Here is a 27,700-nt window from a genome sequence, read left to right as displayed (position 1 = left end):
GGAGGTCGCAGCTGTATTCGGGAGTCTGTTAAAGCGCTGAGTAATCCGCCTGCTTTTTGCTTGTTCAAACCGCCGGCATTCTGTGATAATGGAGTCAACCGTGGTGCAGTTCTTACACATGAGGATGTTGAAGGCATCGCCAGCTATGCCTTTCAACACGTGGCCAACCTTGTCTCTGGCATATCTTTGTCAATGGTACGGCACAAGGCTAGTACGTCTTGGATGTATGCGACGTACGACTCCGTGGACGTCTGAGCTCTGGCCGCCAGCTCGTGCCGGGCGGTCATTTGGCGCGCGGCCGATCGGCCAAACAATGCACGCATCTTCTCCTTGCATAGGTCCCAACTTGTAAGTTCGTGCGTGTTAAACCACACCCGAGCCGTGCCCCGTAGGTAGAAAATGACGTTGGCAAGCATTAGAGTCTCATCCCACCTGTGGTGCTTGCTGACGCGCTCGTACAATAGGAGCCAATCGTCGACGTCGTTGTTGTCCGTGCCGCAAAACGTGCCAGGGTCGAGGGGCTCCGAAAGGACCACGGTTGCCGGCGCCGCGGGCGCGGGCTGCGATGACTGCGTACTGTCTTCGGCCATGGAGGCGGGAGAAACGTGGCGTCCGCTCCGAAGATCCAGGGCAGGGTGGAATAGAGCCCGCAACCTCCACCAAAAAGATGTTACGGGGAGTATTTAATTAACCGTAAACGGCTAGCGCTTGCCTAGTCAAGACTGCACAGAGCGCACAGGTTCCAGCAGGTTTCAGTCCGACAAGAGAGCCTCTCACCCAGCCCAACTACAATGTCTTTGTCTTTTCCATTGCTCGTGACAATATATACACACATGCAGATACATACCATATGCACAAGCAATGCAAACAGATCTATATACACGTATGTACAGGTGTGCTAACACGCACTCATGACTGTAATATATGAACAAAACTTTTATGAGATACTAGTTTATTTGGCATAACTGGCAGAATAGTTTTATTTCATTATTGGAGTTGCTTAAAGGATCAAAACCTTGCTGTGCGGGTTGATTAAGTAGAATGGGTACTGTATGTGTTCATGATTGTTTATCGTAATTCGTCCGAGGTGTGCGGACGTGTCATTCCTCTTTATGCCTAGTATCACGGATGCTACGGTTCGCTTTTAAATCGGCCAGAGAAAACACAATAGATTTCTGAGACTTCAAATATGACCTGTAGCTCAAAATTAAACGACAGTGTAAAGAGAATACAGGCAAGATTTTAAACTTTCAGAACAGATTTGTCGTAGAAAATAAACGAGGGACATTGGCAATGTATGGCACTGCTCTTTTCTGGAGCAAATGCAATTTCATAAGGTTTACCTTGCTAGTAGTGCCACAGACGAGATTACAGTATTGCACAACTGGCAACTTTAAAGTATTATAAAGTAAAATTGTAATTTTAACAGGAAGAAGGGAGAGGCCTTCGTCCTACAGTGGACATAAATATAGGCTTATGATGATGATGATGATGATAACTGTAGAGATACATTTTTTTGAATACACAAAAAACGTACTCGGTAGGCTAAAAAATTTTCTCAATGTCGGTGTCACGCAGGGTTCCCTATGGAGATCTTCGCCATCCTGGACGGCGTGGTGCTTCCGTACATCCTTGACCCAAACTTCGAGAAGTACCTGCCCGTGATCCCCTCGGGAGTGCACTCGGTCAACTTCACCTGGAAGGCCGGTGAGAACAAGGTAGATCCTCAATGCAACAGCCATGGGCTCTGGCCACGGACGTTTGACTCAGTTACGTAATGTTACCCTGCTATATGAAATACTAGTAGGCGAGCATAGTCGCGGAAGGACTGTAGGATTCCAAAAGCGGCGCGCAGGCTTTCAGATACGGAAGCCAGCAACGCTGGAAGTAGTGTATCTGGCGCCTACGAATATGATAAATATAGCTGTTCTTTTAACACGAAAGTATTTTATGCCGGGGTCTGCAATGAACTTCCTTTATAGGATGTAACGAATGTGACGTTCAGCACCAACAAGTAAAATAAGTTTTAACTCTAAAGCCCTAGATCTGTTTCGAGGTAGTGTTGTCAGATACAGAATATATCATGTGACAATTAGCAAAGTTAATGATTGAATAGTGATTGGATTAGGGTAGATTAAGGTGGATTAGGGTGATTTAAGGTCGATTAAGTTGTATTAAGAAGGATTAGGATGGATTAATGTCGATGAAGGAGGATTAGGGTGGATTAAAGTGGACTAGGATAGATAAAGGAGGATTAGCGAGTATTCGAGTAGATTAGGGTGCATTAAGGCGGATTACACTGGATTAAGGTCGATTGAGGTGGACGAAGATGTATTAAGGAGGATATCCGACGTAAGGGATATTCGAAATTATCACGTGGAAAAGATTGAGGAAGCAGTAAAATATGTTCCCAGCATGAAATCAGTGAGAAGAAAACTTGGCATAGGACAAGGCAAAATGTAAGCACTGAAAGGTAAGCAGGGTAATATCATCAGCAATTTCGATGACATAGTAAAAGCAGCGGAAGAATTCTATACTGACCTGTACAGTACACAGAGCAGACAAGCTACTTTCATTCGAAGTGGTGATGAACAGGATACAGAGGCCCCTTCTATAACTAGCGATGAAGTTTGAATGGCCTTGAAAGACATGACCAGGGGAAAAGCTGCTGGAGAAGATGGAATAACAGTCGATATAATCAAGGATGGAGGAGATATGATACTTGAAAAGCTTGCGGCCCTTTATACGCAATGCCTCACGACTTCAAGTGTACCAGAAAGCTGGAAGAACTCCAACATTATACTCACCCATAAGAAGGGAGGACGTTAAAGAATTGAATAAATATAGATCGATTAGCTTGCTTTCAGTATTGTATAAAATATTCATCAAGATAATTTCCAATAGAATCAGGGCAACACTTGACTGCAGCCAACCAAGAGAACAGGATAGCTTCAGGCAGGGATATTCTGCCATGGATCATATCCATGTCATCAATCAGGTAATAGAGAAATCTGCGGAGTACAATCAACCTCTCTATATAGCTTTCATAGATTATGAAAAGACTTTTGATTAAGTAGAGATACCAGCATTCATAGAGGCATTGCGTAATCAAGGAGTACAGGAGGCATACGTGAATATCTTGGCATATATCTACAACGATTGCACAGCAACCTTGGTTCTCCTCAAGAAAAGTAGAAAGTTATCTATCAAGAAAGTGATCAGGCAAGGAGACACAATCTCTCCAATGCTATTCACTGCATGCCTAGGAGTATTCAAGCTCTTAGACTGGGAAAGATTAGGAGTGAGGATCAACGGCGAATATCATAGCAAACCTTCGGTTTGCGCAAAAGATTAAAAACGGCGAACAAATACGAGATTTTGACGATTCAGCCATCTATATCTGTTGAATATGTTCAATTCATCATCTAGAAGGTTCGCATTCGGACATGTCAAGTTGTGCATTTAAACATATGACAGTGAAATCGCGTTGAAATATGACAGAAGTAAGCTCTGTTTGTTGAAGTAATGTTTACCTAGTTAGACAAAAATAACGTATTAGCCGTAGTATTACAGCAGCAAAACGTACTGTCGATGCTGTTCCCAACATGAGAAGCAATAGCGGTGTTTATTACGCATAAAAATGTGTGATGTATACAACCCTTGTTAACGCTAACTTGTCGCACATAAAACAGTGAATTTTAGCGAAGTGCCAGCAGCTAAGTTTGAGGCACCCCCACGCACACAAGCGAATTTCGCTCACTTGCCAGACAAGCATGTCAATGTTTTTTCCTGCTACTGACGTTGCAAGGGAGTTGGAAGTATTCAGTGGGTGTGCGTTTACCCAGCAGAGCTACACTTACGTTCAGCTGTCGTCAACACTCATTACTCTTTTCATGAGGACGTGGCTGGGAGCAGCAGCATAGTATAGTTGTAGTTAGTGCCAGTTGCGGAAACCATCTGGCTGTGCAGCTGCCGCACTAATCATGAAACTTCACGAAACATGCTTGTTCTCACGCCGTCAACGTTAACCTTGTAGCAAGCCCACGCTGTTGTTGGGAAAGGAACGCCTATTGGCATTCTCAAAAACTTGCTCGATCAGACTTGTCGCTGACACTGTGACTGGCGTTTTGTCGAATACTGTGGCATCAGATCCCACGCAGCTTCTTTGATCCGTCTCACTGACCACATCGCACGCCTGCGAGATCTCCGTTGGCGGAAGTTCTTCAAAGCTGGTTGCATTTTCCAGTCTGACACGGCTGCGTTTGGTGGCAGGAGTGTGCGAACGGTTCGCAGGCTCCTTTCTTTTTTTCTCTGTCTTTGTCAAGTGAGCAGGGCAGTCGAGAAACTTGTCGGCACGGTGTCTATTGCCAGAGACGCCTTTCGTGTTGCACTCACAAGAACGTATCTTTTGTAGACTGCTTCCACGTCTTCGTCACGTACCTCGGCTTGAAGTGCTTCTCGCACACGTAGTCATTTGACTGCAGCACGCGGTCATAGCACGGAACCGCATGGGGCTATATCTTCAGGCTGGCCCGCTTCTCCGGGTGCCGCAAAAAGCAACACTTTTATTGCGATAGCAATTATATGGACACTTAAACCGGATTTCTGCCGTCAGCGTCGCCGTCGCCGTGAGGTTCGTATAAAGTCCCAAGGGCGATAAAATCGTCGCCGCGCGCCGTATGCGCGAGTGAAAGCGCGCGGGGGACGCGCCGCGATCGCGGAGATGCGAACGCACGGCAAAAAGCAAACGCGACCGTTGCGCGAAAGGCCGTGGGGGTATGGGAGGGAGGGAGGGAGGAAGGCGGGGCGACGCTGTGCTGCTTCACCAAATGCTTATCTCGCAACCGGGCGCAAGGGGAACTGGCCTCTTAATCTCCCACGCGAAAGCAAGGAAAGCGGGAAGGCAGCACGGGAGGGAGGGGGGCGGCTTCTCTGCCAACAACTTCTCCTCTGCACAACTCCTCTGCACTTTGTCCGGCGATGGCCGTCGCCCGCACCGTCTCTTATCTCCACATGGCTCTGACCCTTTGTATGCACTGTGCATTCACCGCTCAGTTTCCGTTGAAGGGATAGACCGCGCGAACCTTCGCCCACTGCGGCGGCTGCAGTTGCCGCCAGCGTTTTGACAGTCTTTGTCTGCTGTCATTCAGTGTGATCTATTCATGTTTGCTTGTGCGCGCTGACACCACGCTTGTTAAAGTTAAGTAAGCGAATGTGTCCAAGTTTATGCAGCCGACAAAACTACTATCCCTACTCCGAATAACTCTCTACTAATTTGCTATCGCAATTGATGCTTCGCCTTTCGGGCGAAACTGCGACATTTTTTTTTCATTTCGCCAGCCGTGAGGGGAAGGGGGACAGTTATTATCTTTGCCAATGCCTCCGCCCCGTTGTCAGACTAAACGCCGCACGCAACAGCCGCGTCACATCAGGAAGAGCTTTGCGCCGATCCTCACTCTTGCATGCGTAATCATGCGAACGACAATTAAAATTTGGAGTTGGATATCTCGGAGCACAAGACATGCTAGAAGAATTCTTCCAAGTGAAACTGTGTAGGAACACGACTGTCTCGAACTTTTGAATACGAACATACACTTACTGCAGTCAATAAAAAGGTAATTATTCAACTTTGTTTAATTGGGCTGCTGATAGCAATAATTATTATCTCACTTTGTGTCCCCCTGGCCACATAACTTATTTGCGCAGATGGTCTGCATGTGCCTCCCAGTGCCTAATTTTAAGAAAACCATAAAGCTTAATTTCGAACACCCGGTATATCTAGCCTTTATTGTTTCTTAAAATAAAATTTTGGATAATCTTTTGCAGGTTCGTTATAAATGCGTAAGCACGGGTCCGTCTTTGGAGTTCTGTTGGGACACCTTGATTTCTTTAAGAAGATTCTTTGTTTTCGGCTGAGACACCTTAGTTTGCTTTGAAGGACTCCCGTATTCTCCAAACAGCCCTCGACTCGAAGCTCTTACCCCACTCCACCTTGTTGAGCACAGCGCCGCATCTCGACTGATAAAGACGCGACCAGTCTCAAGAATTCCCGTGAATGATCATGAAGCTCAGTGACCATTTCTGTGGAGGGATGGCTGTGCCATCTTCTCTCTTGAGTCAAGGTGGTATGTTTACTAGAGGAACGTTCTTGAATACGGGCGTAGCGCTCCGCTCCAACGCGGCAACCACTACGCTGGTTGTTTACGATATGCGAATCACGGCGTATGAAGACTCATGACGCCACCTAAAAGAACAATGTGGGTAGTAGCCGAGAGCGCGAGCCAGCGTCTTCATGTTTTGTTTCCCACGCGACGTCATCCTTTTACACAAGGCGCGCATCTGCTCCCGTTTCTGTAACTACGCGACGCCATCCAAGGCCCGCGCGCTGGCGTTGGCCGCTGACGTCACGCTCCCCCACTTCGCTGCCGCTGCTCGAGGCTTCGCCCCGCTCCGCGAGAACGCCCACTCAGATAAACGGATCCGGCGGCTTTCAGCTTCCTATGCTTAATGTACGACAATAACACTGCGAAGTTACAATGAAAAACTTGTAGCGTACGAACGGTACTGTGCTCGTACTGTATATTGTTAACGTGTAACTGTGATCACAATGAGTGCTACAGTTAAAAAAAAGTTATGCCTATGCGTAGTTGAGTGCTACAGTTAAAAAAAAGCCTATGCGTAGTTATTAGTTTAGCTGTTAGTTGTTATTATTTATATATGAAAACTTCAGCGAGAGATCTCTTTCATTAAGCAGGTTGGTCGCGGAACAGATGACAGCCAATGAAGCAACCGTTGACAGCCCCAGAGGAAACTAAGTTAATCAGGGGCGAAGGCGCTCGAGTGGACCTCGGCGTGCTTGGCAAAAGGGACGTCCCCTCGTTCATTCGACGCCACCGACGGGACGAGTAAGGCACGGCACGCGCCAGGAGGTCCAATTAAGGTGTTCATGAGAAAAAATAACTACGGCAACTTCGCGACACCACACTCCTACGGAATACAACTAAGCTTGTGAGCGAGCTAGCTTTACTTCTACATGGCTGATGCCACTGGTATTCGCGAAAATACTTTTCAAGAATGCTGGTGGCCATATTTTTTTGCGACAGGGCCATCCCCCTGTCAGCGAGGGGGCGATGCAGAAATCTGAGGGTGGGGGGGGGGGAGGGTCAGGACATCCGGACATCACCCCTAGATCCGCGCCTGATCGTAGAGCACCCGACACCCATCGATCCCAGTTATAAATAAATCTTGCAATACTACAGGGAATTGAGAAGACTCTAGCCAGCACCGCACAAAAACCTTTCAGCTGTGGACTCTGCGACGTCACGTAGGCTACAAACGAATACATATACAAACCTCCATAGATTGCATATATACTACCCAACAGTATACAAAGACATATGCCTGTGGTTCCAAGCTCGGGCCCGCCCCGGGCCCGGGCTTGTAAGAAACACGGCTTGTAAGTAACACGGACCCGGGCGTTCGTTACTAAGCTTAGCTAGGGCCCGCGTTTGCATGACCAGGGCATGCAAACGTGTTTGCATGACCAGGGGAAAAATTACTTTTTTTACTTACCGTATCTGTCAGCCTCACCTTCTCGAGGTTTAATCAGCTGCAGTATATAAGCAATAAAAGACGGAAATCTTTGTTTCTCCCACGGAACATCAGTAATCTGGCCCATTGCCTGTGCTGATATTTTTCCGCTGGTGTGCATGCACTTACCTTGATTTGTACATTATGGCTCTTTGATGTCACTTAGCATGCAAATATACAGGGTGTTCCATTTTAGCTGCACCAAATTTTAAAAAATTGCCTGTGGCAGATAGCACAACTATAATCATTGATCTAACTACTCGATGAGGCGGCCATTACTTCCACGAGAAATCAAGTGAGTGAGTACGAACTTTATTTAGGTCCTGAGGAGAAAGAATTAAAGCGAAACGCCTTATATAATAATTACCATAATTACGCTAATTAACTTTTTAATTAATTATTTCACGGCGCATGTTTCAGTCTACGAATTACAGCCGCTGAGTTCGCAAGGTGTATCCACTTGGAACGAATTCTCAGAACTGCACCAGTTTCGAGATATTAATTTTCAATGTCTCCGACGAAATGCATGGTCGTTCCAGTTATCTTCTTGAGTAAAACTGTTTTATGCTTTGAAGCACAAAATAACTGGCCTTAGCGCTAAAAGAATGCAATAGTGTCGACACTGGTTTATTTTATTATTTCTGGGGTTTTGCGTGCCAAAACCAGTTTTGATTATGAGGCACGCCGTAGTGGAGGGCTCCGGATTAATTTTGAACAGCTGGGGTTCTTTAACGTGCACTTTAACGCAAGCACACGGGCGTTTTGCATTTCGCCTCCATCGAAATGCGGCCGCCGCGGCCGGTATTCGATCCCGTGCTCAGCAGCGCAACGCCTTAGCTGACTGAGCCACTCCGGCGGGTACTGGTAATAGTGCAATCGCAAAAGCCGTAACATGGAAATGGTTTGAGGAGCGGTTCTTTGTATAATTTATTTTTGCATACGCGCAAACAATGTTCGTTTTTGTGGAAAAGAAAAGAAATTAGCGTATCTTGCACTGGCGGCGCATTGCTAAAGAGACTAGCGGAGCTGATGGGCACCTAGCTAGTCCTGGCTTTTGGGCTAGGCTAAGCTCTACCATGTCATCCCCAGCATTTCCACGAAATTTATCATTATTGATCCATTATTGATTAGCTATTGATTGGCTATCGATCGGCTATTGCAAGGTATTATTATTTGGGCTAGGCTAAGCACTACTAAGTAATCCCCAGGATTTTTCGGAATTTATTGATTATTGATCGATTGTCGACTAGCTATTGATTGGCTATCAATTGCCTATCGATGACTCACTAAGCTTAATTAGTCCTCACCATGCTTAGCTAGACTTATGCAGGCTCAGCTTGGCTATAGTTCACAGGTGTAGGTGCCATTGCGCTTGGACCCTTTCTGCGCTGCTGCCAGAATCGGCCCACATTTTTGGATTCAGCAGACTCATTACGCCCGGCTGAAACAGCTCCGCTGTTAAAACTGAGAACTTCATCTGTTTTACAATTTTCTTTGATAAGATATACAGTCATCTTTCATGCACGTGTCACTTCAGCTTGGCACAGAATGCATTGAAGTATGCAATGTATAACGGTCGCGTGTGCTCGAAGGCTTACTTAGGCCCTTTAATGAGCGGGCCCGAGTCTGGCCCGGGCCCGTGGCTTCAAGCCCGAGTCCGGCCCGGGCCCGCAGCCTCAAGCCCGAGCCTGGCCCGGCCCGAGCCCGCCGACAAACGCTTCGGACGGCCCGGCTCGGGCTTTCGGGTTGGCCCAGGCCCGCGCAGTGCTCTAGATCACACTGATGAGGGACAAGTTGTTGTCCAACCACAAAGGCTTGCGTTCGATATCTCGAGTTTGCTGGGCGGCGTGGTTAGCAGCATGCGCCCGTAATGCCGCTTGCGATTCTTCAAACTGAAATTGCTTCAAAATTAAATCTGTCCGTCACGTGTTTGAGCTCCTGCTCAAAACACAGATCATAGACTCTCAAAGCAAATATGTAAAAGGGGTACTCACACTAAATCTACCCAAAGCCTTCGATACAATTACACATGACTATATCCTTAAAGAGATATCGGCCTTGAACTTGGGAGTTAAATTCTCCTTCGTTGAATTCTTCCTTTAGAGCAGGACGGCGGTCATAAAGTTGAGGCAATCAGTGTCGGAGTCTTTCATACTCGGAAGAAGGGGTACTCCCCAAGGGGCAGTTATCTCACCACTTCTGTTTAACATAGCAATGCGCAAATTGTCGGAAAGCCTTGCTACAATTCCTTATGTTGGCCTTGCATTATATGCTGACGACATTACAATCTGGTGTCCCGGAGGATCGGAGGTGACGGTCTAACAAGCTCTATAGGAGGCTCTAGACGTTACAGAGTCTTTCCTGGACGGTACGGGACTGGCACTGTCGCCTGGAAAGTCGGAACTCCTGCTGTACGGACAGGCTAGACGAGGTGCTAGGGGACTCACCCCACTCGATCAGGTGCCCATTAGCGTTCATACCAGGGATGGGTGTACCATTCCTAGAGTAGACTCTATCAAAATCCTAGGGCTTTTATTAGACTCGACGGGCTGCAACGCAAAGTCTATAGCTCACCTCACCACAAAAACGGAGAACATTATCAGATTAATTATGAGAGTGTCTAACAAGAAAGGCGGCATAGGCGAGGATATACTCCTTAGGGCTCACCATGCTTTCCTCATGAGCCATGTCATTTACATAGTCGCGGCTCTCAATTGGACCAAAACAGAGAAAGATAAATTAGACACGCTCATGCGCAAAAGTGTCAAAAAAGGTGCTCGGCGTTCCAATCACGGCTAGCACAGAGAAACTCATGAAGTTAGGAGTACACAACACCACTTCGGAGTTAATTGAAGCACAAAGATCAGCACAAATTATTAGATTATCAAACTCCAAAGCAGGCAGAAGACTGTTGGATGCGGCAGGCCTCCGTCCTAGTTTTAATCAGGAAGAGACCACGCAACTTGATAATAAAACAATGAATTCCTTTATTGTAGACCCTTTTCTAAGAAACGTCCACCCACAACACAATAAAGGTCGAAGATTGGCGAGGGCTAGGGCTTTCCTAAAGACCTTATCCGGAACGGAGAACTTTGTTGACGCGGCGCGACACACCAGCTCTGACAAGTTTTTCGTAGCTGTAGTCAATGACAGGGCAGATCTCCTCTCGGCAGCTTCGCTAAAGACCTCGTTGGTGGACGTGGCGGAACAGGCTGCTGTAGCTCTCGCATTACTTGACACAACACGCACTACAGTGTACACGGACTCCCGAGCGAATATCTTGGCATATATCTACAACGATTGCACAGCAACCTTGGTTCTCCTCAAGAAAAGTAGAAAGTTACCTAGCAAGAAAGGAGTCAGGCAAGGAGACACAATCTCTCCAATGCTATTTACTGCAAGCTCTTAGACTGGGAAGGCTTGGGAGTGAGGATCAACGGCGAATATCTCAGCAACCTTCGGTTTGCAGATGACATTGCCCTATTCAGCAACAATGGAGACGAATTACAGCATATAATTGAGGACCCAAGCAAAAAAGTGTAAGAGAGTGAGGTTGAAGATTAATATGCAGAAGACAAAGATAATGTTGAATAGCTTGGTAAGTGAACAAGATTTCAGGATCGCCAGTCAGCCTCTAAAGTCTAAAGGAATACGTTTATCTAGGTCAATTACTCACAAGGGACCCTGCTCATGACAAGGAAATTTACAGAATTATAAAATTGGGTTGGAGTGCATACGGCAGGTATTGCCAAGTACTGACTGGGAGCTTACCACTGTCGTGGAAAACCAAAGTGTACAATCATTTTATTCTACCGGTGCTAATATATGGGGCAGAAACTTAGGGGGTTAACAAAGAAGCTAGAGAACAAGTTCAGGACTGCACAAAGAGTGATGGAACGAAACATGTTAGGTCTAACGTTTAGAGACAGGAAGAGAGCGGGGGGGATCAGAGAGCAAACGGGGATAGCCGATATTCTAATTGACAGTAAGAGAAAAAAATTACTCCATCTCCAGCTAAAGGGAACCATGTGTGGATGCGAAGCAGCGGGGAGATGGTTAGCTTGAGCGGGAGATGGTTTCGCGGCAGCGGCCCGAGCGCTCATCGCGGCGCTGCACAGGAGAGAGAATGAGGGCGCGCGCGCTCCGTCGATCATTTTCATACCGCGGAACTACCGTGGCGCCCCAGCGGAGTATGCAGCTGTCGCACCACCTGTCGTGCGATCCACTCCGGATTCCCAGAGGAAAGAAAGGGGGTAGCGTAAGAGAAGAGGGGGAGGGTACGCGCTGGCGCTGTTGGGGTGTGGCATGCGGGCGCCGCTCCGTAGAGGATTCCTAGAGGAGGAGAAAGGGGGAGCGTAAGAGAAGAGAAAGAGGGGGAGGGTACGCGCATGCGCTGTGGGGGTGTGGGACGTGGGCACCGCTCCGTAGAGGATACCTAGAGGAGAGAAAGGGGGATCGTAGGAGAGGAGAGAGGGGAGGAGACGCGCATGCGCTGTGGGGTGTGGGACGCGGGCACCGCTCCGTAGAGTATACTAGAGGGAGAAAGGGGGAGTGTAGGAGAGGAGAGAGAGGGGGAGTAGACGCGCATGCGCTGTGGGGGTGTGGGACGCGGGCGCCGCTCCGTAGAGGATCCTAGAGGAGAGAAAAAGGGGGAGCATAAGAGAAGAGAAAGAGGGGGAGGGTACGCGCTGGCGCTGTGTGGCTGTGGCACGCGGGCGCCGCTCTGTAGAGGATTCCTAGAGGAGAGAAGGGTGGAGCGTAGGAGAGGAGAGAGAGGGGGAGGAGACACGCTGGCGCTGTGGGGGTGTGGGACGCGGGCGCCGCTCGTAGAGGATTCCTAGAGGAGAGAAAAGGTGGAGCATAGAGAAGAGAAAGAGGGGGAGGGTACGCGCTGGCGCTGTGTGGCTGTGGCACGCGGGCGCCGCTCTGTAGAGGATTCCTAGAGGAGAGAAGGGGGAGCGTAGGAGAGGAGAGAGGGGGGGAGGAGACGCGCATGCGCTGTGGGGGCGTGGGACGCGGGCGCCGCTCCGTAGAGGATTCCTAGAGGAGAGAAAAGGGGGAGCATAAGAGAAGAGAAAGAGGGGGAGGGTACGCGCTGGCGCTGTGTGGCTGTGGCACGCGGGCGCCGCTCTGTAGAGGATTCCTAGAGGAGAGAAGGGTGGAGCGTAGGAGAGGAGAAAGAGGGGGAGGAGACACGCTGGCGCTGTTGGGGTGTGGCAAGCGGGCACCGCTCCGTAGAGGATTCCTAGAGGAGAGAAAGGGGGAGCGTAGGAAAGGAGAGAGAGGGGGAGGAGACGCGCATGCGCTGTGGAGGTGTGGGACTCGGCCGCCGCTCAGTAGAGGATTCTTAGAGGAGAGAAAGGGGGAGCGTAGGAGAGGAGAGGGCGAGGAGACGCGCATACGCTGTGGGGATGTGGGACGCCGCGGGAGGGACGGACAGAGCCGCCGGCAAGAAATGCTTGGCATTTAAAAAATGTCACAGTTTCGCCCTAAGGGCGAAGCAATGAATGCGATAGCAACACAGCAATGTCATACGAAGTAAGGTGAGCGGCTTTGGTAGCAATATGAATTGTAGTAAACATGAGCTGATTAAGTAAGCAGGTGTACTGCGGCGTAAGTAGACCGACGTGAAGAGAGACTCGATGACCACGAGGAGGCACGTGTGAAACGGTGGTGTTGATGAGAAGCGCTTCCCGTGGGCAGCGCGTGCGAAGGGACACACCTGTAGCGCTGCACTGCCGACCCGGGCAGCATTGCATGTGTAGAGTGCGTTGGAAAATGTGGCCCGACTATTACTAACTGATTGAACAGGTGTGGTGTGAGCGCGCACAAACAAACACGAATAGATCACACTGAATGACTGCAGACGACTGTCAAAACGCTGGCAGCAAGCGCATACGCCGCAGCAACGGGCGAAGGTACGTGCGGTCTATCTCGCTTCAACGGAAACTGAGCGGCGAATGCACGGCGCATAAAGGTCAGAGCCGTGTGGAGATAAGAGACGGTGCGGACGAGCGCGGTTGTTGGCAGCGTAGAAGTGCCCCCCCCCCCCGCGCTCCCTCCGGCGCTGGCTTCCCGCTTCCTTGCTTGCGCGTGGGTGATTGAGTGCGTTCGCTCTCCGTGATAGCGCGCGTCCCCGCACGCTTCCGCTCGGGCATATGGCGCGCGACGAAAATTTTATCTATAGGGAACCTCACGGCGACGGCGACGACGACGGCGACGGCAGAAATCCGGTAGAAGTGTCCATATAATTGCTATCGCAATAAAAAATGGAGCTGGGCAGGCCATGTAATACGTAGGATGGGTAACCGGTTAACCATTAGAGTTACAGAATGGATACCAAGAGAAGGGAAGAGCAGCCGAGGACGGCAGAAAACTAGGTGGGGTTATGAAGTTAGGAAATTTGAAAGGGGAAGTTGGAGTCAGCTAGCGCAAGACAGGGGTAATTGGAGATCGCAGGGAGAGGACTTCGTCCTGCAGTGGACATAAATATATGCTGCTGGTGGTGATGATGATGGTGTATAATGCGAGCATCAAATTTGGCACCGTATCTTCTGCTTTCAAATGGTGCCAATTGGCGCGGTAGCAGCATTCGTATTCAGTATTCCTCGATCATTCCGGAGGCCTGACGCTTCCTGTGTCGGTGCTACCGAACCCCGTCCGGTATGCCGTTGGTGCTGGGTTTTGCCATGACGCATCCATGGAGGGTTCTCGCGATACATTGAATGGAACCCGAAACTATTTCCTGTTTCTTCGTGATCATGGGTTCGTTGAGTAGTCGAGGAAGACATATAGATGCTTACTGGCGCTTCGTGCGTGCGTGACTGTAAATAAGAGTTCCAGTCATCTCGAATCGAGCTCCCGCAAGCGAAGAAAAGTTCAAAGCGTCGAAATTCTTCATACGTTCCATGTCTGCTTCTCGTAAGCCTGGCCCACATTGAGCGAACTTTCACGGGGAACTTCGTGCGGCCCGCACGAACGCCAGCGTGCCGCCGCCGTGTTGCACCCATATGCGACGAAAGACAGGCGGCCGCCACGATTTCAGTTTTTCTAGAAACAGCGTGATTCCATTCCCAGTAAAATTCAGTGAAAAAATTGTTTTGTATCTGCAACTGAACCATGATTTACGCGATGGCGGCAAATAAGACTATCATTGTACGCGATTCCCGCAGCTTTTGTCGCCATGTTTGCTATTTGGCTGGCTAGCCGAGTCAAATGCGGCGGCAGGAAGTCAGACGCGACCGCGCTCTGTTTGGTCCGCTATAACAGCTTTCATTCGCCGCTTCCGGCGAGCGGCTGAGCGCCTGCGAACATATCTAGCCCGTCTTGACAGACGGCCAACAGCAGCCGGCCGCCGCGCGCGGCCGTTCGCCAGTTTTTCGCAAGAAAATCGCTCCATGTCGGTCGGGCTTTAGCGTTTTGCAATAGTGTTTAGGGCTTGATCCACCCTGACACAATACGGGCTTCCAAGGCCACTTCGTGCTACAGTCGGGTGGATAACAATTTCTCCCTTTCACAGGACTAGAGCGAATTTCACATCCTTGAGCAGGACGAGTTTTTCCTTAACTGGGAAGCTTTGTTTCTATAAATCCATGTTTTTCTTTCTTTCTTTTTTAGCTTTGTGCTGTGTTTGGGTGGATGAAAATTTCTGACATATATGATCACCGGCTACACCGGTCTGATCGCGGCGGACTGCAAACGCTCCACTGAAATTCTAATGACTTACCCGTTCGGAATGAAGCGGTCAGGCTGTATCGTTTTCGCGGTGTCCGTTCCCAAAAATACTTTATTCAGCAACGTGTAGCTGTACTGGAGCAGCTGGCCGCTCTCTGAATTGTACGATGCACCTTTGATGATTTCTAAGAAAGCATCCACCGCGCTCTACTCTCTTGTTGCGCTCATTTGAAATTCTGGCTGTAACCGAGACTTTTTGCATATTCGCAAGTGGCGACGCATGCGTCACGAGACAGACAGACAGACAGACAGACAGACAGACAGACAGACAGACAGACAGACAGACGGTCGGTCGGTCGGTCGGTCGGTCGGTCGGTCGGTCGGTCGTCGGTCGGTCGGTCGGTCGGTCGGTCGGTCGGTCGGTCGGTCGGTCGGTCGGTCGGTCGGTCGGTCGGTCGGTCGGTCGGTCGGTCGGTCGGCGGTCGGTCGGTCGGTCGGTCGGTCGGTCGGTCGGTCGGTCGGTCGGTCGGTCGTCGGTCGGTCGGTCGGTCGGTCGGTCGGTCGGTCGGGTCGGTCGGTCGGTCGGTCGGTCGGTCGGTCGGTCGTCGGTCGGGTCGGTCGGTCGGTCGGTCGGTCGGTCGGTCGGTCGGTCGGTCGGTCGGTCGGTCGGTCGGTCGGTCGGTCGGTCGGTCGGTCGGTCGGTCGGTCGGTCGGTCGGTCGGTCGGTCGGTCGGTCGGTCGGTCGGTCGGTCGGTCGGTCGGTCGGTCGGTCGGTCGGTCGGTCGGTCGTCGGTCGGTCGGTCGGTCGGTCGGTCGGTCGGTCGGTCGGTCGTCGGTCGGTCGGTCGGTCGGTCGGTCGGTCGGTCGGTCGGTCGGTCGGTCGGTCGGTCGGTCGGTCGGTCGGTCGGCGGTCGGTCGGTCGGTCGGTCGGTCGGTCGGTCGGTCGGTCGGTCGGTCGGTCGGTCGGTCGGTCGGTCGGTCGGTCGGTCGGTGGGTCGGTCGGTCGGTCGGTCGGTCGGTCGGTCGGTCGGTCGGTCGGTCGGTCGGTCGGTCGGTCGGTCGGTCGGTCGGTCGGTCGGTCGGTCGGTCGGTCGGTCGGTCGGTCGGTCGGTCGGTCGGTCGGTCGGTCGGTCGGTCGGTCGGTCGGTCGGTCGGACGGACGGACGGACGGACGGATGGACAGTGCGGGCCGCTCCCACGTGGGGACGGGTAGGCCGAGCCTAAACGCCGCATCATGGGCTCTCTGGACAGCCCATGTTGGTCGTGACAGTTCTGAGCTTTGGATGGCAGAGCTCCATTCTTCTTCCGTGATGCGATTGGGCCCCTGTAACGAGGGGCATCGCCAGAGCATGTGTTCTAGATTGCTAACAGCCGCACAGTCGGGGCAACTAGAGCTAAAAGCCTCTGGAGTGATCGAATGATTATCACAAACGCTGTCAACAAAAGAACTGGATTATCTCCGTGGCTAACGCTTACCCTTCTTTGTCTTTCTTTTGTGCCACCTTCAATGATCCCGCTTCTGGAAACAAAGCATTTGGTTGTTAGTCAGCGCTCTGTACTGTGCTCTTCACTCGTCCTGTGTCGCGCTGTTTCTGTATTAACGCGATAGCGTTTAGGGCCCCGTGTCGCAGAAAATGCGGCGTCAGCGTCGGCATTCGCGCCTGCGGCCGAGAAAATGATCCTCAACCACGTTTAGGTATGCCACACCATTCTATCATTAATGTTGCTTATACCTTGTCTTGCATTCTTGACACAGCTATTCCTCGGAATTTCGAGAATGACAATCCACAAACAAATGCCATGAAACAAAACACCCACAGCGCATTCCTTTTATGTTTATTTATTTTATTTGTTTATTTACAAAATACTGCAGGCCCAAGGTAGGGCTCATGCAGGAGGGGTATCAAAAGGTTTACACAAGCAAAAAAAAAACATCGAACAAAACTCATTATAGATCATGAAGAGAGGAAAAAAATAATATATACATAAAGGTTACACATCAATGAGCACCCTATGGCCTTGAAAACAATTATAATGATTGCAACTTTAGGGAAAACAGTCCTATGGTTCACGACAAGGAAGAAAGAAAAAGGAAAGAAAAAAAGCAAGAAGAAAACTAAAGAAAGCGCGTCACATTATGACGTTAATGCGTCGAATAAGTCACTGTGCTGTAGCACAGATAGCGGCAAAGCGTTCCAGTCTGTAATGGTTTGCGGAAAAAATGAAAACTTGAATGTATTAGTACGTGTTCTAAATGGTGTTAGCGATTCACCATCACGATTTCGAGTCAGTCGTGACATCAGAGGTTGGATGTACGGAGCAGGGTCTAATGCGAGATGGTTGTTTTTCAAATGAAAAAGAAACTTTAATCTCAGAATTTTGCGACGGAGCTTAAGTTCCTGGATATTATTTTGTTGCATCATAAGAGTTGGGGAGTCCGTCATGTGGTATTTAGAAAAGATAAACCGAATGGATTTACGTTGAATCATTTCTAGAGCACTAATGTTTTTCTTAGTGTGTGGGTCCCAAATAATACATGCATATTCGAGGGCAGGTCTAATGATTGAATTATAGGCCAACAGCTTGACGGATGGAGGGGCTTGTCGAAGTTTATATCTGAGGAAGCATATCTTGCGGAAGGCGGATGCGCATATGTTAGATACGTGGTTATCCCAACTGAGATTGTTTGTTATTGTTACGCCAAGGTACCTATATTCGCTGACTTCTTTGAGTAGGTGAGATGATAGCATATATGGAAACGAGAAGTAATTTTTCTTTCTGGTTACATTCATGTACAGTGTTTTGTCAGAGTTTAGCTTCATACCCCATTCGTTGCACCATTGATAAACAGTACTCAGGCATTTGTTTAGAAGCACCTGATCGTCTACGCTATCAATTTCTTAAACATAACACAATCGTCAGCGAATAGCCTTATTTCAACAGGTTCAGGGATCACATTAACAATGTCATTAATATATATTAAAAAAGCAATGGTCCTAAAACACTTCCCTGAGTAACACCTGATGTAACCAGAAGTTTGGATGAGCAGTAACTGTTTATTAACTGTTAAAGCTTCTCAGACGGAAATATTAAAAGTTAGAAAGAAATACGGAAACCTGAAAATGATGTAATTTCTTTGGCGTGGTTGGTGCACTATCTCCGGGATCGGCCCACACAAGAGGCCGCGTTTCCACCAGAAAGCTCGCCTACGTGCATAGCGTTCGCCGCCAATGTTTGCCAGTAACCATTACGGTTGCTTCTTCTTCTTCTTTCTGGGGTTTGACGTGCCAAAACCAGTTCTGATTATGAGGCACGCCGTAGTGGAGGGCTCCGGATTAATTTTGACCACCTGGGGTTCTTTAACGTGCACTACAACGCAAGCACACGGGCGTTTTTGCATTTCGCCTCCATCGAAATGCGGCCGCCGCGGCCGGGATTCGATCCCGCGATCTCGAGCTCAGCAGCGCAACGCCTTAGCTGACTGAGCTACCCCGGCGGGTCCATTACGGTTGCATAAGCTGCAGTCGTCGGGAACCATGACTAGCAGTCAGGGATCTTTGAATGCTATCGCGTTCCAACTCTTAAAAGCGAAGCTTGAGCGTCCTCCCGGGTTTTTTTTTTGTTTTTTGTTTTTTTTTTTTTTGCTAGAGAAAAAGCTCTTTCGTAGCCTTTTTTTAATTTAGTAAGTGAAATCGCCTAAGAAGGTCTAAGATTATAGGATATTGGTTTACGATGTCTGGAATTAGATAACTCTTGATCGCCATAGTTCACACCTAAACATGGTTTATCTACTTATGGTTTTCTCAGCGTGTAGGCGCATGTTTGAATAGGATATTTAGTGCCAAACAATAACTTGCTTGCTATATGTTGAGGGAAAATTTCCAGCGCTAGCTTGTATCTATGGAGTTGTTTTATTTCCAGTATTTTGTATCTTATAAATTACAGCTTAGTGCATTGCGTGAGGCAAAGATTTGATATCGCTATGCCTGCTCGTTTTTATAGCGACTCAAGACAGTTCAGGTTAGTTTGTGTTGTTGACCTACTAAACAACAGTAAGTTAAACGTGAGGGCATAAACGCATTGTAGATGTGACGCTTGATATGCATACGCAAATAATATCTTAACCTGTCTCAATTTGTAATTGACTGTCTTAAATTGGCACTGAGCGACGGAATATGAGCAGTGCACGAGATATTCGTTTGAAATAGAATACCTAATAGTTGCTGAGCATTGGATAAAACTTCCATGAAACTTTAAGTGCAGCTTGTGAATGCATTCGTAGCTTTGAAATGAAGTGTTCTGTTTTATTAATATTTAATTGCATTTTCTTTAATTCAAACCAGACGCCTATTTTTGCCTTCCACATGCATGCATGTTTGTAAAGTTTATGTACAACAAACCTGTTGACTGCGCCACTACGTATGTCGTCCTATTTGTGCAAGTTTGCTTAACGTCACGTTTTTGAGGTAATGATGTTTTAAATGAGTGACCCCTCCCCCAAATAAGAACACTTGAAAGGCAGGGCTGGTGAACGCGGCAGAAAGCGCAGGGGAGATTCAACCTATAGTAGCACAGCCTAGCCGCGGCCACTTGCACTGGGCCTGCGTCTTGCGCGCATGCGCGTACTTTCGACCATTTCGCCGATGCCCTCCGTCAAATTGCGCATCGGCTCTCAGGTCGACGCTTGAGCCATGTTATTAAAAAAAGTCACAGTTTCGCCCGATAGCCGAAGGATTGATTGCGATAGCAATTTATCAGGGAAGCTGAGCCGCTATTCTGGACATTCCGCCATTTTCTTCGAGGTGTGACGTAGGCGCGACGCTTGCAAAATGGCGCTGATGGCCCCGTTTTGCTTTCGTAACGTGACGCAAATTTGACGTTTCGCCTAAGAAACTTTAATATAGGCATTGAACCTAGCATTCCTGATAAAGCAAAACAGAGCCGCTATTCTGGACATTCCGCCATTTTTTTTTTTCATAGCGTGACGCTTACAAAATGGCGCCGATAGCCCCAATTCGCTTTCGTAACGTGACGCAAATTTGACGTTTCGCCTAAGGCCTCATTCACACAGCCGTCAAACGCTCCGTCAAGTCACCGTCACGGCATCCGTTTTCGTCAGGGGAGAGGGTTTCCAAGAGGGTTTCCGTCACCGTGCTGGCGACGGAAACGTAGCCAGCACGGTGTCGCCGGCGAGCCGTTTTTGAGGAGAAAGCGACTCGGAAACCTTCACCCCTGACGAAAACGGATGCCGTGACGGTGACGTGAAGGAGCGTTTGACGGCTGTGTGAATGAGGCCTAAGAAACTATAATGTACGCATTGAACCTAGCGTCCTTTATAAAGGGAAACAGTTTTCCTCCCCAGTAAAAATAAAGCAGCTAGCTCAAAGCGTACGATTATTCCATCAAAATCGTTTCTCGCTTCCGTCGTCTGCATGCGCACAAGCTGTCGTCTGCTTCATTAGCTAGGATGCGTGTACTCGGGAAACGGAATGAGTCATCGTATATCGGCGCCCACGCGCTTGCCTTCTAGCTTGAGACACCATACGCGACCTACCAGAGATGATGAGCGCACGCTCTAGCCCGCATTATCGCTATCTCGTGAAACGTAAGTGACTCAGCCCGATTCGTCTGGCCGAGAAGCGGCAGAATATTATCGATAGCGTTGCGTGCGCCACAGGTATCCGCTTGCGCGACGCAAGCACCAGCATTGCCATCTCTTGTGCACTTTGCTGCTTACTCGCACCGCGAAGGAAAACTTCAAGACGTACATTTATTTGCGTACATTGCGTACATTAATTTTTATAAATTAAGAAGTCGCCGTTGTCATAGCCTTTGATGACGCGCAAAGACCTTTATATTCATTACAATACAAACGCAGTAGCGAAAAGTTCAAAAAGTCGCAAGAAGTTTGCTAGTTTCAACCAATATTATTTCAAATAAACGTGTTTTTAATGAAAGTGATGGTTCAAAACACAAATGCCAACACCACCCGAGAGCGATGCAAATGCTAAGAGCACGCGTTGTGAACAAAATATTTTTATGGCCCCAAATGACAGGGAAAATGCGGCGATACGCATTGCTCTCCACTGCCATTGCATATGGCCGCTCATTACCATAATTGGCGCGGCTCATCACACCACAAATTATGGCGGAAAATCTCTGCTATGGCGGCCCAGCGCAACGTCACGCAACGTCAAAGTGACGTTTACGAAATAGCCCTTCCTGTGACGCTCTTCACGGGATATTCCTTCAGCCAATGAACAAGCTGACATGCCGGCTATCTTGGAACGCCACCACATATTCGCGAAATTGCAGATGCATTTCACAGGCTTCTGCACGCTACCCTCCACTTTCTTTTTAAAGCGCTAAAGTCGGAATATAGGTGCCAGGGACCACAAAAAACTATTAGTTGATAAAACTTGCAGCTCCACGTCACGTTTCGTCATTCTGACGAAAACACAAAATTGCATTTTGCAAAACTTCCGTTTCCCGGCACAAATTTCAAAACACGTGACCACTGGACAGCCAATGAGATAGCCAAGATGGCGGATAATAGTGGCCGTGCAGCCGCTTTGCGTGTCGAGAATAGAGCCTCTGTACAAAGTAAGGCTATTAGTTTCATAAGGTGCGTCACCACCAGTCGTTTCTTTTTATGTCTACGGCAGGACGAAGGCCTTTCTTTCCCAGCGATCTCCAATTACCCCTGTCTTTCCCTAGCTGATTCCAACTTTCGTCTACAAGTTTCCTAATTTCATCAGCCCACCTAATTTTCTGTCGTTTGCGACTGTGCTTCTCTTCCCTTGGCACCAATTCTGTAACTCTAATAGTCCACCGGTTATCTGCCCTCCTTACGCATTACGTGACCTGCCCAGCTTCGTTTTTTTTTTCTCTCAACGTCAACACGGTTCATCATCATCATCATCAGCCTATATTTATGTCCACTGCAGGAAGAAGGCCTCTCCCTGCGATCTCCAATTACCCCTGTCTTGCGCTAGCGTATTCCAACTTGCGCCTGCGAATTTCCTAACCTCATCATCCCACCTGACTTTCTGCCGTCCTCGACTGCGCTTCCCTTCTCTTGGTATCCATTCTGTAACCCTAATGGTCCACCGGTTATCCATCCAACGCATTACATGGCCTGCCCAGCTCCATTTCTTCCGCTTAATGTCAACTAGAATATCGTCTACCCCCGTTTGTTCTCTGATCCACACCGCTCTCTTCCTGTCTCTTAACGTTACTCTTAAGATTTTTCGTTCCATCGCTCTTTGTGCGGTCCTTAACTTGTTCTCGAGCTTCTTTGTTAACCTCCAAGTTTCTGCCCCATATGTTAGCACCGGTAGAATGCAATGATTGTACACTTTTCTTTTCAACGACAGTGGTAAGCTCCCAGTCAGGATTTGGCAATGCCTGCCGTATGCACTCCAACCCAATTTTATTCTTCTGTAAATTTCTTTCTCATGATCAGGGTCCCCTGTGAGTAATTGACCTAGATAAACATATTCCTTTACAGACTCTAGAGGCTGACTGGCGATCCTGAATTCTTCTTCCCTTGCCATGCTATTGAACATTATCTTTGCCTTCTGCATATTCATCTTCAGTCCAATTCTTGCACTTTCTCGATGAAGGTCCTCAATCATTTGTTGTAATTCGTCTCCATTGTTGCTGAAAAGGACAATGTCATCTGCAAACCGAAGGTTGCTGAGATATTCGCCGTCGATCCTCACTCCTAATCCTTCCCAGTCTAAGAGCTTGAATACTTCTTCTAAGCATGCAGTGAATAGCATTGGAGAGATTGTGTCGCCTTGCCTGACCCCTTTCTTGATAGGTATCTTTCTACTTTTCTTGTGGAGAACCAAGGTAGCTGTGGAATCCTTGTAGATATTTGCTAAGATATTCACATATGCCTCCTCTACTCCTTGATTACGCAATGCCTCTATGACTGCTGGTATCTCTACTGAATCGAATGCCTTTTCATAATCTATGAAAGCCATATAGAGAGGTTGATTGTACTCCGCAGATTTCTCGATTACCTCATTGATGGCATGGATATGGTCCATCGTAGAATATCCTTTCCTGAAGCCAGCCTGTTCTCTTGGTTGACTGAAGTCAAGTGTTGTCCTGATTTTATTGGAAATTATCTTGGTGAATATTTTATACAATACTGAAAGCAAGCTAATGGGTCTGTAATTCTTCAATTCTTTAACCTCTCCCTTCTTATGGATAAGTATAATGTTGGCGTTCCTCCAGCTCTCTGGTACACTTGAAGTTGTGAGGCATTGCGTATAAAGGGCCGCAAGCTTTTCAAGCATGCGGTCGCAACTCGGTTATCCCCGTGCATAAACTGTTTTACGCATTCGCTTACTAAATTAACATGCACGCTGTCACACAGGCAAACACGCGCACATCTTCATTGATGACCGCGTACACTTCCTGTCAGAACGCTGGCGTGATAAAGAGCGGCGGCAGCGGTGAGCGTACTGCCTCTTGCTTCAATGCGAGCTAGGCGCGCGAGTACACAGCGCACTTGAAGCTATCAGCTATCTCGTGCCGCGTATATAACCTTCGCACCCTTTGCCTCCAAGACGCGCTCAGTTGCCCGAGCCGGACTAGAAGAGGACATGGTCACGAAGACGCTGCCGCCGCATCAAGCCGTCATCCTTCTCAGCTCACCCTCGCACCTACAGCACAGGGCGCGCACTTGCACTTTTTACGGAACCTCACGGCGACGCCCACGCCGGAGATGACGGCGACAATGTACCTGCAGTACCCATATAATTGCTATCGCAATAAAATTGCGAGGGTGTACATGCATTCGCCAAGCATGTCAAAATTGTGTTTAGGACGTATTCATCTCTTTTCTAGCATTATGTTATTACATTGTTCATGATGGTTTCAGATGAACAGTTTAGAAGTGCACTGTGCTGACGTGCGGCGCTAGTACTCTATTATCATTCACTCGGAAGAGTAACCAGGAACCATAATTTATTCAAATTCGTGCTGTGATAGCACTGTGCTCAGAAGCCTTGTGGTTTACATTACGCGCAATTTCATACCTACCGCGGAGCAGGAATAAAGAAAATGTGCATTTGCGGTGCTAAACAATGCGCTTTTATTTCTGTTGTGCAGCACTACTACTATGACTTCGACATCTTGGAGTCCTTGGACGGGTCGATTCTGAAGGACCCTGTGATATCTATTGAGACCAAAGGAAAAGTACCGCGCAAGGCAAAAGGTAAGAGCATTGAAAAACGAGGTGGCACTTGGCAGAGCACTTGTTTGAAGAATGCCACCCCGTCCTTACTGCTACTCTCGAAGGCATCCTTAAAGCATCTCTCGAAGTCCCTACTGGCCCACTGCTGTCACGTAGGAGCGCACGCCCTCTTCGTTTACTCACTCCGTCGCTCTTTCGTGAACGGTCTGGCGCCAAGTACGTGATGTCCGTTCTGTACGGTAGGAGTTGAGGGCGTCACGATTTCCATGTTTCTTGACAAGAACAACGTTCGTTCGTGGCAGTAGCGCACCCAGGATCTCCGCCAGGGGGGGGGGCGGGGGGGGGGGGGGAAGCAAGCACTTTGCATAATATGCAATTTCCTTGCTTTAGCCAGAGGAATCCAACAGCAAATAAAATGCCTATTAATTATAATAATGACACAAGGATGATGACGATGTTTATTTCTTCAGCGTTTTACTGAAAGTAATTTGTCCACAGTCCAAGAAATCTATGTACGCACTGCCTTTCTGTCGGCGGGCGGAGGAAAGTCAGTGATGGCCGCCGTTTTCTGTGGGTCAGGGCATACTCCATACCTGTTGATGACGTGGCCCAAAAACAAGAGCTCCTCGTATACGAAGCGGCACTTTTCTGGCCTCAACGTGAGTCCGGAGGTCTTGATTGCTTGAAGAACTGTTTCAAGGCACCGCAGGTGTTCCTCGAAGCTTGAGGCAAACACAACGACGTCGTCCAAATAGGCGAGGCAAGTCTGCCACTTTAAGCCTGCCATTACTGTATCCATGACGCGTTGGAAAGTCGCAGGTGCCGAGCAAAGACCAAACGGCATGACCTTGAACTCTAACAGTCCGTCTGGTGTCATAAAGGCAGTCTTCTCCCGGTCCCTCTCGCCGACTTCGATTTGCCAGTAGGTGGCTTCGAGGTCCATCGAATAAAAATACTTTGCGTTGTAGAGTCGATCCAAGGCGTCGTCAATCCCTGGGAGAGGATATACGTCCTTCTTCGTGATTTTGTTGTGGCGACGATAATCGACGCAGAAACGTAGGGTTCCATCCTTCTTCTTCACTAACACCACGGGACATGCCCACGGGCTATTGCAGGATGATGTCGTCGCGTTGCATTTCGTCGACTTGTTGTCTTATAGCCTTGCGTCCGCGTGCCGAAACTCGGTACGGGCTCTGACAGAGTGGGCGGACATATTCGTCGGTTATGATGCGGTGCTTGGCGACAGTGGTTTGTCTAACTTTTGACCACGACGAGAAGCAGTCCTTATATTGCAGGAGCAGAGCTTTTAGCTGTTCTTTATTATGATTGGGAAGGTTCTGATTGACGTCGAAAGTTGGTTCAGGTACTACAGTCGTCGTTGCAGCTGCGCTAGAATCCGTGAAGGCGAAAGCACTGCTGGCTTGTACTATTTCATCGATGTAAGCGACCGTGGTGCGTTTGTTAATGTGTTTGTATTCCTGGTTGAAGTTCGTGAGCATCGTTCTTGCTTTCCCTTCACGTAGCTCAGCTATGCCTCTAGCGACGCAAATTTCACGGTCGAGCAGTAAGTGATGATCACCCTCGATGACGCCCTCGATGTCTGCAGGCACTTCGGTACCGACGGAAATCATTACGCTGGAGCGGGGCGGAACGGTGACTTGTTCTTCTAGCACATTCAAGGCATGGTAACTGATGAGAGCAGTGACGTTATGACCATCGATTAGCACGTCTAGGTCGGTAGACAGTCGTCTGGCGTTACGGTTAAGTCGTGGCGTCGTATCATGGCTGCGTCGGCTTGCTCCGCTGCTGCTACGTCGCGTCGGCAGATCTTCTTTAGGTGGCGAAGTGTTGTCGTCAAGGCTATTGCCAGGCGGTGTGCTGATACCTCGTCGTGATGATTCGCGAATCTTCTTCGTCGTCGGCGGAGGATTTCCGCCATTACGTCGTACAGCAACCGCACCTCCATCGGTTGCTGCCTTTAGTTTCCCGGGTAAGGGATGGGAGATCGGCCCCGGGTTGGGCCGACGTACAGCCGGCGATGCGACGAGATGTAGCGGCCTAGTGACGGCGAGCGCGAGGGTACCCGTGGTTGCCACTGGGCTCCGGCGAGGTAGTCGGAGATGTCACGTGGTCACTTGCCAAGCTGTGGACGTGGCGCGTTGACGGCGAACCCTCGTAGGCCCATCTCGCGCTATTGACATCGGCGGTAGACATGGCCGCATTCCCCGCAGTGATAGCAGAGCGAGCGGTGTTCAGGGGCGCGCCAAATGTCCGTCTTTCTCTGGTAGCTGCGCTGGGCGACGGGCGGGCGTGCTGGCGGAGGCGGCGGTGGACGACGGAACTGCGGCGTTACGGGGCCCTGGCGCGAGTGCGGAGGGTGCCTTGATGGGCGGCGGCGGCGTAGGTCATCGCTTCCGGCTGGGGTTGCGGCGATTGCGGCTGCACTTCGGGAACTCCAAGTGAGCGCTGAAGTTCTTCTTTGACGATGTCAGCGATAGATGCCACTTGAGGCTGCGACCTGGGAAAGAGCTTCTGCAGGTCCTCGCGAACGACCGCTGTGATGGTCTCGCGCAGGTCGTCGCTGCCAAGTGCTTGAACGTCGATGTTGTTCGCGGCCAGTGTTCGGGGGTTATATTGCCTCGTCCGCATGTCGAGCGTCTTATCAATGGTTGTGGCCTCGGAAAAAATTCAGCAACAGTGTTGGGCGGGTTTGCGTATCAATCCGGCGAAGAGCTCTTGCTTGACACCCGGCATCAAAATTCGAACTTTTATTTCTTCAAACATGTCGGGGTCGGCGTGGCGGAAGAGGCGAGTGATCTCCTCTGTGAAGATCGCGATGTTCTTATTCGGCAATTGTACTCTGGTTTCCAAGAGAATCTCGGCCCTTTCCTTTCGTACGACACTCATGATGGTCGTCGCGAAGTTCTCGCGAAATAGGTCCCATGTCACGAGGGTCGTCTCTCTGTTCTCAAACCAGGTCCGCGCAGCACCATCCAAAGACATGACGTAGCTTGTCGTCGTCGCCCCATTTGTTGAACGTCGCGGTCTTCTCGTGTGTCTCCAGCCAGCTTTTCGGATCCTCAAATGTTGATCCGCGGAACGTCGGTGGCTCTCGGGGGTGCTGTAACACGATCGGTGTAGGTGGCACTGGTGCTGTTTTTGTTGATGCGGTCGTCGCCGTGCACTTCCTGGTCTTCTCGGGAAGAAGTCGGTACCCTGGGGGCT

At 49.3% G+C, this 27,700-nt stretch overlaps 1 protein-coding gene across 2 annotated transcripts in view; it reads left to right on the top strand.

Annotated features, from left to right (window-relative positions):
- The first annotated feature begins 1,583 nt into the window (after positions 1 to 1,583).
- The window catches only part of LOC119434990 (protein shifted-like), a 170,725-nt gene continuing 144,608 nt past the window's right edge, over positions 1,584 to 27,700 (top strand). For both annotated transcript variants that reach the window (XM_037701975.2, XM_037701974.2), the window contains exons 1-2: positions 1,584 to 1,718; positions 24,391 to 24,496. In XM_037701975.2, coding sequence (XP_037557903.1) covers positions 1,587 to 1,718; positions 24,391 to 24,496 — 238 coding nt within the window. In that variant the 5' untranslated portion in view covers positions 1,584 to 1,586. The remainder of the gene's footprint in view (positions 1,719 to 24,390; positions 24,497 to 27,700) is intronic.

Source organism: Dermacentor silvarum, unplaced genomic scaffold (genome assembly GCF_013339745.2).
Source record: "Dermacentor silvarum isolate Dsil-2018 unplaced genomic scaffold, BIME_Dsil_1.4 Seq365, whole genome shotgun sequence".
NCBI lineage: Eukaryota > Metazoa > Arthropoda > Arachnida > Ixodida > Ixodidae > Dermacentor > Dermacentor silvarum.
This window is presented reverse-complemented; position numbering and strand designations above follow the sequence as displayed.